Below are 17,038 nucleotides of genomic sequence, written 5' to 3' on the forward strand. Positions count from 1 at the left end.
ATATTAAACTCTAGATTAAAATGTGAGTAAGTTTGACTAGAAATCTAGAATATAAGCTATCTTGTTTAGCTAGCTGGCTAGTTAACTTTACTTCACATTCATGTAACAATATGGTGATACCCCACCGCGATTCCATGTGAGTTAATGCCTTCATTTTTTAAAAATAAGACTAACACTAGGAATGAGTAGCTTAATTAAATAATTAAGCAGAACATACCTGAGGTGATTTTGTTGTATCTTCCCATACTCATCCCATGCTGCCCCTCCCCTCTCTGACACAGCATGTCTTCAGGGCAAAACTGCACATAAGCACTCTGTGTATTTCGCCTGTCTTTCTACTTCACTTGCGCTTTTAAGCAAAGGCTATTAGTGTAACTGGGTAAAGTAAACATACGTAGAAAGCGTCGTTAACTGGTTTTAAAGGTCTTCTTGTTCTTTTGGCTGCTCCTGTTAGGGGTTGCCACAGCATATCAATGGTCCTCATATTTGATTTGGCACAGTTTTTACGCCAGATACCCTTCCTGACGCAGCCCTCCCCAATTTTATCTGGGCTTGGGACCGGCACTGGGAGTGCACTGTCGTGTACAACCACAGTGAGAGTGCTGTGGCCTAACCACTAGTCCTCCAGGAACCCGTTAACTGTTTTTGTCAAGTAAGATGATTAATTAGTTTAATACAGTGTAGATGCCTGTCATGTAATTTGAACGGCAGAGATACTGAACCATTTTCTGAATTACAAAGAATGTTTCAAGCACTCAGATGGTTTTTGAATAGTCATGGTTCTATATATAACCTTTCTCTTTAATAAAGAACCTTGAGGAGCCCTTTTTCTAAGAGTGTAAATGCATACATGCCATTAGTATAAGTAGATTTTGTTGTGGTCCAATTATGTTACGAGTACTTCAGTGCATCCATAGATTTAGAATGAGATCAGGAGTATCCTTGTTTTAAACGAATGAATGACAAAGCAGACTGAGAATCAATATCAGTTATCTATTATCTAATATTCTGTAGATCGCATTATGGAGTTAGGCATTGCCACACTGACTGTGCAGTGCATGTCCACTTGGCTCTGTGTATATAATCAGAGTAATCACAATATTGATAATCATTAGTGGTAAAAGTCTGGCTTCTCTGTGAGCCATGCACAAACTGAGTCCTCCAGGCCCTCCTGGTCAGACTCCACTGCTTTCTGAAGTAAGGAAGGAGGCAAAGGTGTGTTTACTTCTCTCATTGAAGCTTATGCATTAACACACTCACTGAGTCACACAAACACTGCAGCAGCAGAGCAATTTCATGCTCAGCACCTACTCTCAATTATGATAATGTCTTGCAATTCAGGAAAGGTGGAGGTGCACTGCTCTACACAATTATCAGAACATGTGCAGCATGTCTACATGAACAAATACACTTCAGGCGCTATTCACACGGCCTATATACTGCACTGCTGGCAGAGGAAAGACACGTTTAGGACAGTGGGGTCTAAAAGTCTGAGACAACACTGAAAATCTGGGATTCTTTTTTTTTTCATTTTAAAATTGGATATAAACAAAAGGTTTTAGAGTTTTGAAATATGTAAAACAAAGAAAGTAAATGTTCAATATCTTGAATATTTAATATTCAAGACTGCACTATTTCTAGGTCACTATTTAAATGTAAGCAAATTTGTGATACTGACCATGTTAACTGCTTTGTACAAAAGGTCAGATTTTCCTCATGCCTAATCTCTTCTATTGAAGCATGTGTTCAGACAACATGCAGATGGATTTGATCTAAAATGGATCATAAGGTTTTGCACAAACTTGTGGAGTGCATGCCAGCTCGAGTACACACTGTCATTAAACCAAAAAGGGGACTTACTAAATACTAAGAAATTCTGAAATTCATGTAAATATTTCAACGATTCTACTTTTAACTCAAATTGTTGTCAGTAATATCATTTGTAATGAAAATTGTTGTATTCAATTAGAAAAGAATGCAAAATAGAAGCATTTTCACTAGACTTTTGGACCTCACTGTACTCCATAGAGAAAAAAACAATCATGCAATCATCTTTGGCACAGTAAAACATGCCAGTGGTTTCCAATGCTGGTCCTGGAATATCCCTGCCCCTGCATATTTTAAAGTTTTCCCAGTTTTACACACCCACATGAAGTCAGGAAGGGCTTGTTAATTAGTTGATTATGTGGCCTGTCAATTAGAGGTGCTAAAGCAGAAAAAAAATATGCAGGGCAGGGATAGCAGTGTGCACCACTAAATCTTTCCATGAGCCTGTGTGTGTGTGTGTGCGTGCATGTGTGTGTGTTTCCAGTTTTGGCAAAGTAGCAGAAAAGGGGAAACAATTTTAGATCTGATGGACAAAGGGAAAATGTGAGCAGACTGTATAATTACTTCAACACCAGTCTCTCTCTCTCACATCTTCTATCGCCTATGAACAATGCATACCAGGATTATGTCAATCACTTTAATCAAGATAAGCAGCATGGCTTCTCTACTAGGTCCAGAGCTTTATCCACACAGCAGACAGCACTGGCCAATCATTGGTGCTGAGCTGTATTTGTCTCATCTACAAAGATACTAAGTCTGAAAATGAAACTCTTGCAGACTGATGCACAGCCACATTAGTCATGCAGAAGTAATGTGTCATCAGCATATGCAATTTTGCCCCGATATTAAATCATCGTTTATTATATTGCATGCTGCTGATTGAAATTGAGCTGAGCTAAAATTAGAAAAGGGAGAGAGAGAAAGACTAAATGCACTGAGACTAAAGGGAGAGTGAGGAGATTGGAGAGGTCATGCTTAAACTCTCAGTCCTAGCCAAGATAAAGTATATGCACTGTATCATCTTTAGTGTTCCAAAACAGCTGAAAGGACCTGTTTTTTGCTCCCTAACTTTCAAATTAAAAAATCTTGAGCACTGGTTTGCATAATGTTCTCAGTCTCTCCTCATACATATGAGCATCAAAAGACTTTCCCAAAATCAGGCCGACAACATCAGCAGTGTCTGCCATGTCAAACCAAAAAATAGCTAAATTGCTAGCTCAGCTAGCTAAATTTCACAGAAGAAGGTAGTGACTAGGTAATAACTACATAGCCAGACCAATAAATTAAAAAAAAAATTATACTAGTTGCGTAAAATTGTTATGAATTAGGCTACTGACCACTACTGCAACTGACAGTTGACTGACTGGTCCTGATATGTTTATGTTGGTCCTGAAATGTTGTCAATCATGTTCATTACCGTTTCAGTGATCGGCAGGTGGTTACTAAGTTTAGCCCCTTTGAGAGGACTCCCAATTATCATATGGAGAAAGCTGTGTGTTGAGTCATTAATGAAGAGCATATTGTGACCCCCACACACACAATCACCACCCCACCACCCCCAGGGTAAAACACACAAAATGTCATATTAAAAGCCTGTTGTCCAATGAACGTTAACCTTTACTCTATTAAAAGAAAGTGTACATGAATCTGTCACTGGATCCCACTGAAGCCATGTGTCAATAAATGCAGTTCTATCAGCAGTGTGTCTGCTGGCTTCTACGGACTTTTTCACGCAGGCTGCACTTTCATGCAGGCTAAACAATGTTTTTATATTCCACGTAAGCTGTAAGATATTTGTTTCTGAAAAACATCAATGTAGTTTTCTTATTTCTTGGTCATAGTTTGGGAAGAAGTTAAATTTTCATATCACTACCCCAGGTCTTCATAAAGCTTATGAAGATGACTATATATATATATATATATATATATATATATATATATATATATATGTATATATATATATATATATATATATATATATATATATATATATATATATGGAATTTCGACAAAGTGGTACTTTTTTTTTTGTCAATAATAATATTTCTTTAATTAAAACTCCATGGATTACTCAAAAATCTGTTGTGACATTTGTCTCTGGGTCAAGAATTTGCCTCAGATAAGAGTTGTAACATCAGTTGTCATAGCAACAGTCACAACAGAACACAAAATCACAGCGAGCACAGACCTACACCGCACTGTTCCTGTGATCCTGTCAGGTAAATTATATGACACGTCAGTTTTGAAACACAAATATTCATATATTATGGATATACTAGTTAGTAAATTATGAAAGATGGCATCTTGCCAATTTTATCAAGTTCTTTTAGTAAGTATTGCTTGTACCGATTTATCGTAACATTTGTTTTAGCATAACTGAATGATAGAATAACACATGAGAATGACCAAATGAAAAAATTTGGATAGTGACACAATTTTTAGTAATTTTGCCTCTGTACACCACCACAGTGTAGAAGTGTAGACTTTCAGCTTTAATTCAAGGGGTTTAACAAAAATATTGCATTAACAGTTTAGGAATTACAGATAATTGTTTTGCAGAGTCCCATTTTCACAGGCTCAAAAGTCATTGGACAAACTAACATAATCATAAATATTAGGATTATATTTAAAACTTTTACATTTACGGCATTTGGCAGACGTCCTTACCAAGAGTGACATACAAAAGTGCTTTGATGTCACTATCAATAAATACATTCTGATACTGGTTCGCTAGGTCACAAACTAAGAATACCATCAGTCCAAAAACTCCGTTGGGGAGGTAATATAGTGACAAGCACTCAGACAATACAAGGTTTTTTTAAGTGCTAATTTAAGTACTTTAGGAAGAGGTAGGTTTCTAGACGTCGTTTAAAGACTGCCAGTGACTCAGCTGTTCGGACATCTAGGGGAAGTTCATTCCACCACCTAGATGCCAGAACAGAGAGGAGTCTCGATGCATGCCTTCCTTGTACCCTGAAAGATGGTGGGACCAGTCGAGCAGTACTAGAAGATTGGAGGGAGCGTGGGGCCATGCAGGAAGCTGGTGGAGGGAGCGAACTAATGGGATGGTGTGGGAGTACTTAGGAATGTTGAAAACCAGTCGTGCAGCTGCATTCTGGATCAGTTGCAGAGGACAAATGGCACTCAGAGGCAGACCTGCCAGGAGTGAGTTGCAGTAGTCCAGTCTTGAAATTACAATGGATTGAACAAGCATCTGTGTGGCCTGTGCAGAAGGAAATGGACGAATCCTTCTGATGTTATTTAGGAGAAATTGGCATGCGAGTGTCAGATTAACATTGTGAGAGGAAAAGGACAGTTGATTGTCTATGTTTACCCCAAGGTTGCGTGCAGTAACCGAAGGCGATATCAAAGAGCTGTCCACGGAGATCGCAAGATCCTGACATGGGGATGAATCACCTGGGATGAACAGCAGTTCAGTTTTGATGCTATTAAGTTTCAGCTGATGAGTTGTCATCCATGATGAGATGTCCGCCAGACATGCTGATATCCGAGCAGAAATATGAGTGTCTGAGGGAGGGAAGGAAAGGATAAGTTGAGTGTCAGCCGCATAGCAGTGGTATGAAAACCCATGTAACGATATGACAGCACCAAGAGTATAGTGGGAGAACAGAAGAGGACCAGGTACTGAGCCTTGTGGGACACCAGTGGAAAGGTCAACGAGGATGAGGACTGAAGACAGTTTGGCTCATCTAGCAGTCTCTGTGTGAGTGTGCCAGTTTGAAGCCAGACTGGTTAGGATCTTGGAGGTTGTTCTGTGAGAAATATAGAGACAGTTGATTATAGACAGTTCGTTTAAGGGTTTTAGAAAGAAAAGAGAGAAGTGATACCGGTTGGTAGTTGCTGATGTCAGAGGGCTCCAGAGTGGGTTTCTTCAGGATGGGAATAACCCTTGCTCTCTTGAATGAGGATGGTACATTACCAGATGTTATGTAGCCATTGATGACAGTGGTGATGAAGGGGAGGAGGTCTTGAGAGATGGTCTGGAGCATTATGGAGGGGATTGGATCCAATGGGCAGGTGGTAGGATTGCAGGACAAGATGACTTGCAGGATCTCTTCTGTTGCTAGTTTAGAAAAATGTGCCAGCAAAGGAGAAAGAGAATCCTCAGTGTATAGTGTAGATTAATACTTGGATGCAAATCCTCTGAAGTCAATGACTGCTTGAAGTCTGGAACCCATGGACATCACCAAATGCTGAGTTTCCTCCCTTGAGATGCTTTGCCAGGCCTTCACTGCAGCTAACTTCAGTTGCTACTTGTTTGTGGGTCTTTCTGCCTTCAGTTTTGGCTTCAGTAATTGAAGAGCATGCTCAATTGAGTTAAGGTCAACTGACATTTAAGAACATCTAATTTTTTTTTTGCCATAAGAAGCTCTTGAATTGCTTTCATGGTACGTTTTGGGTCATTATCCATCTGTACTGTGAAGCGCCCTCCTATCAGTTTTGCAGTATTTGACTGAATCTGAGCAGAAAGTATAGCTCTATACACTTCAGAATTCATCCTGCTACTTCTATCAGCAGTCACATTATCAATAAACACTAGTGACCCAGTTCCATCAGCAGCCATACATGCCCACGCCACAACACCTCCACCATGTTTGACAGATGATGTGGTATGCTTTGGATCATGTGCCCTTCCTTTCCTTTTCCACATTCTGCTCTTCCCATCATTCTGGTACAAGTTAATCTTGAATCAGAACTGGTCAGGCTTTTTTAAAGAGGTTTTTTTTAGCAAAATCTGATCTGGCTATATTGTTCTTGAGTGTTGCCAGTGGTTTGCATCTTAAGGTAAAACACCTGTGTTTACATTCATGAAGGGGTCTCTTGTAGACTTTGACAATGATACAGCTACCTCCTCCAGAGTGTTCTTGACTTGGCTAGATGTTGTGAAGGGGTTTTTCTTCACCAAGGAAAAAATTCTACATTCATCCACTTTAGTAGTCTTCTGTGGTCTTCCAGGCCTGTTGGTGTTGCTGAGCTCGCCAGCTTACATCCTTTTTTTTAAAGAATGTACTAAATTGTTGATTTGGCCACTCCTAAAGTTTCTGCTATCTCTCTGAAAGGTCTGTTTTGTTTTGTCAGCCTAATGATAGCCTCCTTCACTTGCATCAACACCTCTTTGGACCGCACATTGAGAGTCCCCATGAACAGCTACCAATTGCAAATTCAACGCTAGGAATCAACTCCAGACCTTTTATCTCCTTAATTTGTCATGAAATAACGAGGAAACAGGCCACACCTGGCAATGAAACTGCTTATCAGTCAATTGCCACTTTTGAGCCTGTGAAAATGGAGGGACTATGTAAAAAATGGCTGAAAGTCTACATTTCAGTCACTTCTAGATTGCTTCATTTCAAATCCATTGTGTCATTGTCCAAATACTTAATAATGCTGGATACTGGACAAATACTGGACCTGACAGCATATAAGACACAACATATATATATATATATATATATATATATATATATATATATATATATATATATATATGTCAGCAAATGCAAATATCATTCTCACATTATCTCCGAGACATAAAATTTGAATGAATTTTCTGACCACAACATGTGTTACAGTAGTACTAAATTTGAGTTAGCTCAGGAAAAGTTAAAATGCATTTGAATAAAATTATAATTATAATTTTATCTTTTGTTCTGCTTATGTACTAGGTACGTAAACAAATAAACATATTTGTGTTTCATCCATTTTTTTAATAATTTAATTAACAGAACACCTATTTTTCTTTTTTTGAAGCAAACTATTGAATCCAATACAGGTCATTTTGACCCACTTTATGCATTCATGTAGGTTTTTTTTTTGGTTCATGCATCCTAGGGTTAAATGAACAAACAGGTTCAGTTTCACCAAGAGTAATAAATCACATGTAGTCTCAAATCTACACTGTATGGACACCTGATCATCACACCCATATGTGGGCCTTACCCAAACTGTTGCCACAAAGTTTTAAGCACACAATTGAATGGGATGGCCTTGTATGCTGTAGCATCACAATTTCCCTTCACTTGAACTAAGAAGCCCAAACCTGTTCCAGCTTGACAGTGCCCCTGAGCACAAAGCGAGGGCCATGAAGACATGGTTTGCCAAGGTTGGAGTGGAAGAACTCGAGTGGCCTTCACAGAGTCCTGACTTCGAAACCACTGAACACTTTGAGATGAACTGGAATGATGACATCAGTGCTTGACCTCACTAATGCTCTTGTGGCTGAATGTACGATTCCCCACAGCTATGTTCCAAAATCTAGTGGCAAAGGGAGGACTGAATCTCAAATGGGATGTTAAAAAATCACATGTGAGTGTTATGGTCAGGTGTCCACAAACCTGTGGCCATGTAGTGTATGTCTAATATGATATGAAAGGTTCCTGAGTAAGATCCTGAAGCAGAAATGACCTCACCTCATTGACTGCCACGTAATAGCGTGGCTGCTGGAACTGCGGTATGTTGTCGTTCCTGTCGCGTACCACAATGCGCACCTCATGCAGAATAACAGTGCCCACCAGCTGATTAGTGCACTGAACCTGAACCACTATAGTGGTGATGTATCTGGGGGGCTGAAAGAGAGGGAGATAGAAATTAAAAAATATCTGACAGTTTTGACCTTTTGGGGACATCTGTCTGGTCCCTATGAGGAAAACTTTTTTATTTTTTTACAAAAAACTGAAGATATCATATGTAAACACCCACTAACACACACACACAAACACAAATACACAAACTCAAACACACAAATCTAAGAACTAATATGAGTACCGCACATGTAGTCTACCAGTATTTAAGGTAATAAGAGCAGTGCCAGGGTTCAGTCACATTTCTAACATTACACTCTCTAGAAAGCTATTTTAATTATTTAACATATCTTAAATAATTGAATCACATCAGTTAATAGTGTTGCTTCTCCGTAAGCTAATTTTTCCTTTTTTTTGTTATATAAGAAATATGCATTTTGCTGTGTAGCTCCCTATCTCACTTCAACAACTTATTTGTGCTCATTTTTGTATGACTGTTAGAGTGTGTGAGAGTCCACTCACATCTCGGTCCAGTACTCTTCCAGTGCTGTTGAGGTAGAGTCTCTGGAGAATAGGGTCCAGTATAACCCAGTAGTCATAGTTCCCCAGTAAAGTAAGAGATATGGTCCGACCCGGGTCCTGTGCTCGACCGTTGATCTGCATGTTCTCCACCAGAACTGTACCTGAGAGAGAAAGAAAGAAAGAAAGAAAGAAAGAAAGAAATTGTTATGCCATTTCAAAAATGGCCTTTACAGTGTGATGGCTATATCAGCCTTGACATTTGAAGGGCGTTATAGTTGATTATGATCTTTGTTGCATGATGGTAAGGATGTACATGGAAAACAATGGTAATTACTTACTTAGAAAATGAATAATTAATAATGTGGATGCTAATCAACCACACATTCATAAAGTCTGATTTTAATAATATAGAATGAAAACACTGTGTGTATAGGATTGGAGCATGTAGTACATGTATTTTTCTTTCCAGTTCAGTATTTCACTTGTGCTGGTGAACATTTATTCAAAGTTTTAAAGGAATCTTGGACAACTCCTACATACAGAACATTCAAGCTCTTTTTGAGGTTAAGATCCAGAGACTGATTACAAACCACTGATTTTGTCTTCTTGAAATTTGTGATTTGGATGGTATTATTCTGCTAAAAGATCGACATCCAAATCTCCTGGAAGAGGGAACCAGGTTTGGAGATAAAATATCCTGGTACTTGGGATTCATGAGTGCAATTTGTGATGCCATCAATCTAAGAGCCCCTGGATCTAAAGTATCTCCAAATCATCAATATAAAAACCGCTGTATTTTAGAGTGAGAATGAGGTGCTTTTCCCTGTATGCAGATTTTTTTTCCACCAAATATGCTGATGGTGTACATGAGCAAAAAAGTTAGTTTTATCTAGTTTATAACACTCAATTTCAAGTGTAGTTCCAGTGACACTTGGTGAAAATCAGAGGCTGCATTTTGTGAGATTCTCTCAGGAAGGGCTTCTTTTTTTGTTGTTGTTATTGTTGTTGCTGTTATTGAGGTGGCATCTAATAGCTGATATTGGATCAGCTTAACGATGAAATTCTGAAACAGGTTGTTTCTTATACTGTTTCAGAACAGTTTCTTATACTGTTTCAGAAAATCTGAGAACTTGCCACAAATTTCTCTCATACAAAATATGCTTGTTATATAAAAAGGTGTTTAAATATTTACATGGACAATTTAAATAACTGTGTGTAATTTTTCTACAAAGTTCTGTTAATTTTTGTCATAAAAATGCCAATAATTTGGAGCTGACTGTAATTGTTTGCATGCTGGTTATGTTACTGAATTTTCCTAAATTTAGTTTTACAAAGTGATGGCAAAGTTTTATTGTTGTCTTCGTGCCCCACAGTTTACAGCTTTAGTGAGCTTAGGGTCAGTGTGTTGCCCAAATTATTCAGCTCACCTTTATAGGGCTACGAGCACAGTAAATAAATAAATAAATAAATAAATAAATAAATAACAGAGAGGTGTTAAAATTAATTATATCAGTAGTAATACAGTACCATAATAAATATCTACCCATAAGTGTGTAACGTCCATCTTATGAGAATGTATAGGTCATAAATTGTTAATATAATAGACAATATATCACTAGGTCAGACCTCCTTGTTCTCCTGAGATAGTTATTCTTTATCATTTTTCTAAACTCCACACTGCAAAATAATGTTATCCCACTGTTCTCACTGTGGCCATGCAACAATACCCTTCCTTACACAATAAGCTATCAGCACCCAGCCACCCCGAACCCCCCATCATCACTCCTTTCACACAGTAAACTATCAATACAAGCACTCCAACTGTAGGACAATATTCTGCCGGTGAACTTGACCATTTTAGCTTTACTTAGTAATGTTAGAGAATATCTTTCTCCCACAGAGACAGATTTGATATTCTAGCTCGAGCTCTATCAATTCGCATTCATCCCTGCGATTATGGCCGGCCTGAACTCCCTAAGTGCACTTCGAAACAAAGCTACAGACAGTGTGTGTCAAACACAAAAGCGGCTGTGTGGCCTGACTCAGAGGGACTGATGTATGCTCTCATGGAGAGACTGAGTGAGGGTCATGGTATGCCTGCTGTGGCCTTTCATGACTCACACCATTAACCAAGTTCAGAATGATGGAGGAAGAACAAACGAATAGAGGCCACAGCGGAGCCCTCAAAGTATACACCTACGCCAGTCTAGATCTACTCTGGCTGGAACAGCAGGATGATTGAGCTTAATTGTGTTTGATCTCAGAGAGAAGTATACACAAGGCTGGGGCTGCAAGTCAGTCAGGCTACTACAAAAGAGACCATACACACAAGCACACACACACACACACAACAGCACATACACAGTATCGCTACAGGCTTCCCATAAACCCTTTCACATTAATAACAAGGTGTGAATATACTCTCTACACACTTACAATTAAGTCATCAATCATGGCCTTTTGCCATATGTCTTGCTGAAAGTTTTCCCAAAGATAAAGCAACCCCATACCAGCTTTCTCTGTCTCTTACATGCAAAACACACACACACGCACACACACAACTTCTTACATTTTATATTAACATTTTAATATATAGATGGTAGCTCAGTGGTTAAGGTATTGGATTACTGACTGAAAGGTTGTGAGTTCAAATTCCAGTGCTGTCACTGCTGGGCCCTTGAACAAGGCACTTAACCCTAAACTGCTTAGTTGTATAAATGTAAAATGTACCTTTCACTTCTGTAAGTCACTCTGGGTAAGTGCATCTGTCCAACGGCATAAATGTATTTTAGCGCTTAATTGTAAGTGGTGTATAATGATTATAGCAAATTATGGAGTTCAGATTACAATGTCTATATATATATTCTATACATGCAAGTTGTGTTTTCACATAACCCACACATGCAAGCACACACAAAAAGCAACCCGCAAAGGTTTCTAAAAAGGTTTGACTCTAGAGGAGTCAGAGGAAATTTTCTGCTGGGTTCTACATTGAACAAACAAAGGAACTGTTTATTTTGCTAGATGGGTAAGCTTCAGTGTTTAGAAGTGAAATAGCTGTAAATAATCAGATTTTAAGGCTTAAAAGTTTTGTAGAGGCAAACAGCACGACCTCCAGCTATTTAATCTGCAGCCCTCAGAACTGTTGGGTAGAGTATGTGCTTATATTTCACAGTGAAGCCCTGCCACTCTGTCCTTTAGCTAAGCTTTGAATAATAGCTTTGTGTGTTTGTGTGTGTGTTGCTTAAGAATAGAATATATTCTTGTACAGCACTTTGGATGCCAGTTTGGAATCTCATATCAGGACTGGGGATATTTTCACATTTTCATTCTCTCTTCATTACCTTACCGTGCTGCCACAATAAAAATGGATATGTTTCAGGTGTCACAAATGATTAATGAAATCAGCTTATGACGATGAAGCAAAAGCAACCTGGATCAAAAATCAATTTTAATCACTCAATGTGATAAAGCATATCTACTCCACGCCTAAACCATCCCTACGCACCTGCTAACAATTTTCCTTTTGAAAGCCTCTATGTCACGAGTACAATAAACACGATGAATGGAGACTGCCTAAGAGCTTCAAGTGGGTATTAATTCTTAAAATGCGTATTAATCAAATGCCTAGTGTGAAAAATGGTGCAAATTGTACTGTAGATATCATGTCCATGTATTAATAATGTATGGGAAATGTGTTTTGTGGATTTAGTGCTGTTTATGAGGCAGGTTTTGCCATTTGTTGTGGAAGACAGTTTTAATTTGGAGAAGCAGCTCAAATGGAGGGTGGATATAGTGAGAGATGAGGAGGTCAGGCAAAGGAAGTGAAGCTTTTAACAGCTCATCCATCTCATCTAAACCTAATGAAAACAGGCCAAGAGCAGGCTAGATTAAACCACTATTAGCAAAGACCGGCATCTAATTAGGACTAGGACAGTATTATAACAACCTCTTTCCTGTAGAATCTCAGATAAAATTACATAAATAAACAAACAAATAAATAAACAAACATCAAAAAACACATCCCAACTCTTATCTATAATACAGTACCCATGTCTCATCTGACGAAGACATCTCCAAATAGCCAAATACATTAAGTATATAGTTTTATAATGAAAGGAAATATAATCCTCTTTCGCAGTCACTGTCTGAGCTACAGGTGATGTTGAGGTGAGTGTGAACAAGAATCTCTGGATAATGTCCATGAGGAGACTCTTCAAACAGCCCAGAGGGTATTACACTTAACAGAGCTGACAGAAGTACACAGTGAAGGTAAACGTCAACAAAATCAGAGAACGGAAATGCTCTTGAAGGCAAAGAAGTGTTTTTTTAGGCAGGGCTTAATCCATCAGATGATAGGGAACAGAGGACGCACACACACTTTGAGAAATGGAGGAGCAGCAGCTGCAGAGTGGTCTGAGTGGACAAGGGCTGGAATTGCCTCTATCTAATCCAGAAAAGTGGCAGGTGCTTGAAAATAATCCTACTTTCAACACATTCTCTAATTACATCTCTGTCTCTCTTTCTCTCTCCCTCTCTCTCTCTCTCTCAAAGACACACATGCACACACACACACACACACACATGCACACACACACACACAAACTTTTTTGTTTAATAGAATTGTGGAATTGTGTGTTTTGCTGTGAGGGAGGAACAAGATCCAGATATAGCGTGCACTAAACTAGTATCTATGCTTTACTAAACCCAATACACACCTTACACACAAAAATTACACAAATGGACATTTAGAATCGAGTCCTACCACCTAATGTGTGTAAAATAATTATATCATGCTGGCCTTTTAATTATTTCCATCTGACACAAACATATAACACAAACACAAAGAGACAAAATGGCTCACTGCCTAGCTGTGAATTCCAGATGGTTACTAAGGCTACGCCATCTCGCACATGACGAGATCTGAATCTGAAAATATAGGCACGAGCCACATTACTCAGGAGAGCACAAGAGAAAGAGAGTTCGTGAAAATGAAAGGAGTGCACTACCCTGATAAATATTGTAAAAGATTTGGGGCATGCTACATGCTCTCTGACATGCTCTGAGTCATAAAAAATTTTCAATCCTTTTTTTTTTTTTTTTTTAGTAAAGATAAAGCCAGATTAGATCTCACTCCAGTTCTGTTAGGGATGAGTATTCTTTCTCTGAGAGTTCAGAAACGGTACTGAATATGCCTCAAGCAGCACCTGAATATGGAATATGTGGAATATGCAGAGTGGATAAATTTCTGGCAAAACTTTTCACATGCCTGCTCATCCTGAGTTTCCACAGTAGAAACAAAATTGTGGAAATATATACTGGTAAATACTCTATAATTTACTTCATATTTTAAAATAGTGAGATCCAAAAATTTGAGACCATGCTAAAAAGCTGTCTTTTTTAATTTAAAACTGGAACTAAACAGAAGGCTTTAGCCTTTAAAAAGAAATAAAGAAAGAAAGAATGGAAATATTTAATATTTGATATTCTACACTATTTCTAGATCAGTATTTAAATTTAAGCGAATTTGTGATATTGACCATGTTGTACAAATGGCTGGATTTTTCTTAAGTCTTATCCTTTCCACTGAAGCGTGTGTTCGAGTGCACAGCTCGAGTGCACACTATTATTAAAGCCAAAGTCAGACATACCAAATACACAGAATTCTGAATTCATTCATGTAAGTAAAGTTATTGCTGATTACACTATAATGAAAATTTGTAATGAAAAACATTGCACTGAATTATAGTAGCACGTCCTTGAAAGTTTGATGCTTCTTCAATACTACAACATAGCAAAAGATTAGATTCTGTAATATTTGATGCTTGCAATGCTGTATTTAGCCTGAGGAACTGAATCTGTATTCTTAATCAAATTGCACAGGGTAAGCTGACTTGGCGATGGGAGATGCACAAGTTAGCTGTCTCAGGCAGCGAGAAGGCAGTAACTTTAGTTAGCAAGGCTACACCAGAAATGAAAGATGTTCTCTCATGTATGCAACTTGCAGAAAAAATGGGCTCAAGGAGTGAAGTGTTGGCATATTTTGCCTACATTGCTGCAGGCAGCCAACAGACACAACAAAACCAGTATCTAAAAGGTGTTATCAATCCCAAGTGCCTATATATACGGTTGAGAAATTATGGTTGTATATATCTGCTATACAAGATTCAGAAATCCTATACAGCATGTATACACTCACCATCCACTTAATCAGGAACACCTGTACACTTGCACATTTACACACTTATCTAATCAGGCAATCATGTACCAGCAGCACAATGCATAAAATCATGCAGATACAGGTAAAGAGCTTCAGTTAATGTTCACATCGAACATCAGAATGGGGAAAAATTGAGATCTCTGTTACTTTAACCGTGGCATGGTATCATGACAACCCTACATTCAATTAGAAATTAGAGTACAAAATAACAGCATTTTTACTAGTGTTCTCAGACTTTTGGACCCCACTATATATGTGTAGAATATATTAGATTCTTACTTTCCATTTTAAAAATTCACCAATTAAAAAAAAAATGATGACTGTGGTGAGAAAATGATTGGGACTTCAGTCCTGTGTTCAGTAATAACTGAACAGATAACAGAATGTACCTAATTTGCTTTGCTGCCTCATCTATCTACTGGTTACACCTGGAAAGAAGATGATATGCTGCATGATCTCATAATGTATTTCTCAATTTTCAATCTTTCATGAAATGCATGTTTTTTAAACATTAATGATTTTTGTTATCAGTTCTGCCAGCGATTCAAGTTATTATGCTGCATGCATCAACCTAGATAAGCTTGATGAGACAAAATACTAGCCCAGAGATAGGTAAAATCTTCAATGCTTTTCCATTGCAGAGTAAGATGTAGTACTTGAGAACTTAATATAACATGTTTTATGTTTTACAATTGGTGCTCAATCTATTTATCCATATAAACAATAATATATACATGATCTACCAATTCTCCCATACATGAGAAGCAGAAATGATCTGTACATTGTAAAATATATTTATTAATTATTGTGAATACATTACACAATCCACTCCTTTTTTTGTCTTTTTTAAAGGTATGCAGCAAATGGGGTCAAATTTGTGTTTGATTAAACTTTAATTACAGCTGCAATGTGTAAAATGCAAAGCAGAACTGCTCTCTGTCTCTCCACAGGAAAACGAATGAGTAGCCAGTGCAAAGTGACTTTGTCGCTCCTCATCTTTATTAATCCAACTAACTGTGTGGTGGTACAGTAAGCAGACAGTTAGCTCAGCTACATAAACATGGCATGAGTAACTCATTGCCTTGTGAGGATATGAAATTAAGTTAAAGTATGTAATGATTTAATGTCTGAGTGTATCTGCTGAAGCAAATTTAAAGTGTCACACTGTGCATCCATGCACACACTACATCAGATAAAGACTTAAATTTTGTTGCACACGTCATTTTGCCTGCATGTGTGGGAGGCAGTAGTATTTGAATAATGCCTTTATTAGTTCTTTTTTCTAAGAAGGATATTTAAGATGGACTTTATGATGGAGATGTTGATCCCTCCGCACCTCAATGCTCTTGTCTTACATCTTCAAATTAATAATTTTAATTTTCTGCTCAAGTACTGGCCCAAAAACAACAAACAGAGACTTCTATTTTGTCTACTACTGCAGGAATTGGACGTGCGCTCCTCCTGTGCCAGCCCGAGGAACGTGATCTGGCCTTTACTTAAGGCACTTTTAATCAGCTATGGTTGCCATGGCAACCCCTCCCTCCAACATGGCTCAGTGGCTATTTCTCATCAGCTTATCTGATAGCGCCTCATCAACATGGAGAGCTAGCGATGCCTGTGCCATGATCAGTGATGAATACTATGTACTAGGGATAAGTTCATACTATTCAGTTTTAAAGTCTTAGGAAATGTAATAGTAAATTAGGTGCTTAGGGCTAATAGTTAAAAGTTAGCTAATAGTAAACATCTAAATTTAAGGAGAAAAGAAGACACAGGACCCTGTCAGCATATCAGTCTCACTTTTAACATGTTGCCATGTGGTTTTAGCTCTGTATCAAGGTAAATGTGTAAATCATTCAGTTAAATGAAGAGATTTTTTTTTCCCCATTCCTGTACAAAACTGAGACTTGTCACATCTCATACAGTG

General features: G+C 38.1%; 1 protein-coding gene across 1 annotated transcript in view; it reads right to left on the reverse strand.

The window, feature by feature from the left end:
* pcdh15a (protocadherin-related 15a) overlaps positions 1-17,038 on the reverse strand; it is a 163,929-nt gene that overhangs the window by 103,235 nt on the left and 43,656 nt on the right. Inside the window, exons 5-6 of the mRNA XM_053232665.1 lie at positions 8,892-9,052; positions 8,259-8,414 (exon numbers count right to left, since the gene is read on the reverse strand). Coding sequence (XP_053088640.1) covers positions 8,259-8,414; positions 8,892-9,052 — 317 coding nt within the window. The remainder of the gene's footprint in view (positions 1-8,258; positions 8,415-8,891; positions 9,053-17,038) is intronic.

Source organism: Pangasianodon hypophthalmus, chromosome 3, assembly GCF_027358585.1.
Source record: "Pangasianodon hypophthalmus isolate fPanHyp1 chromosome 3, fPanHyp1.pri, whole genome shotgun sequence".
Classification (NCBI taxonomy): Eukaryota; Metazoa; Chordata; class Actinopteri; order Siluriformes; family Pangasiidae; genus Pangasianodon; species Pangasianodon hypophthalmus.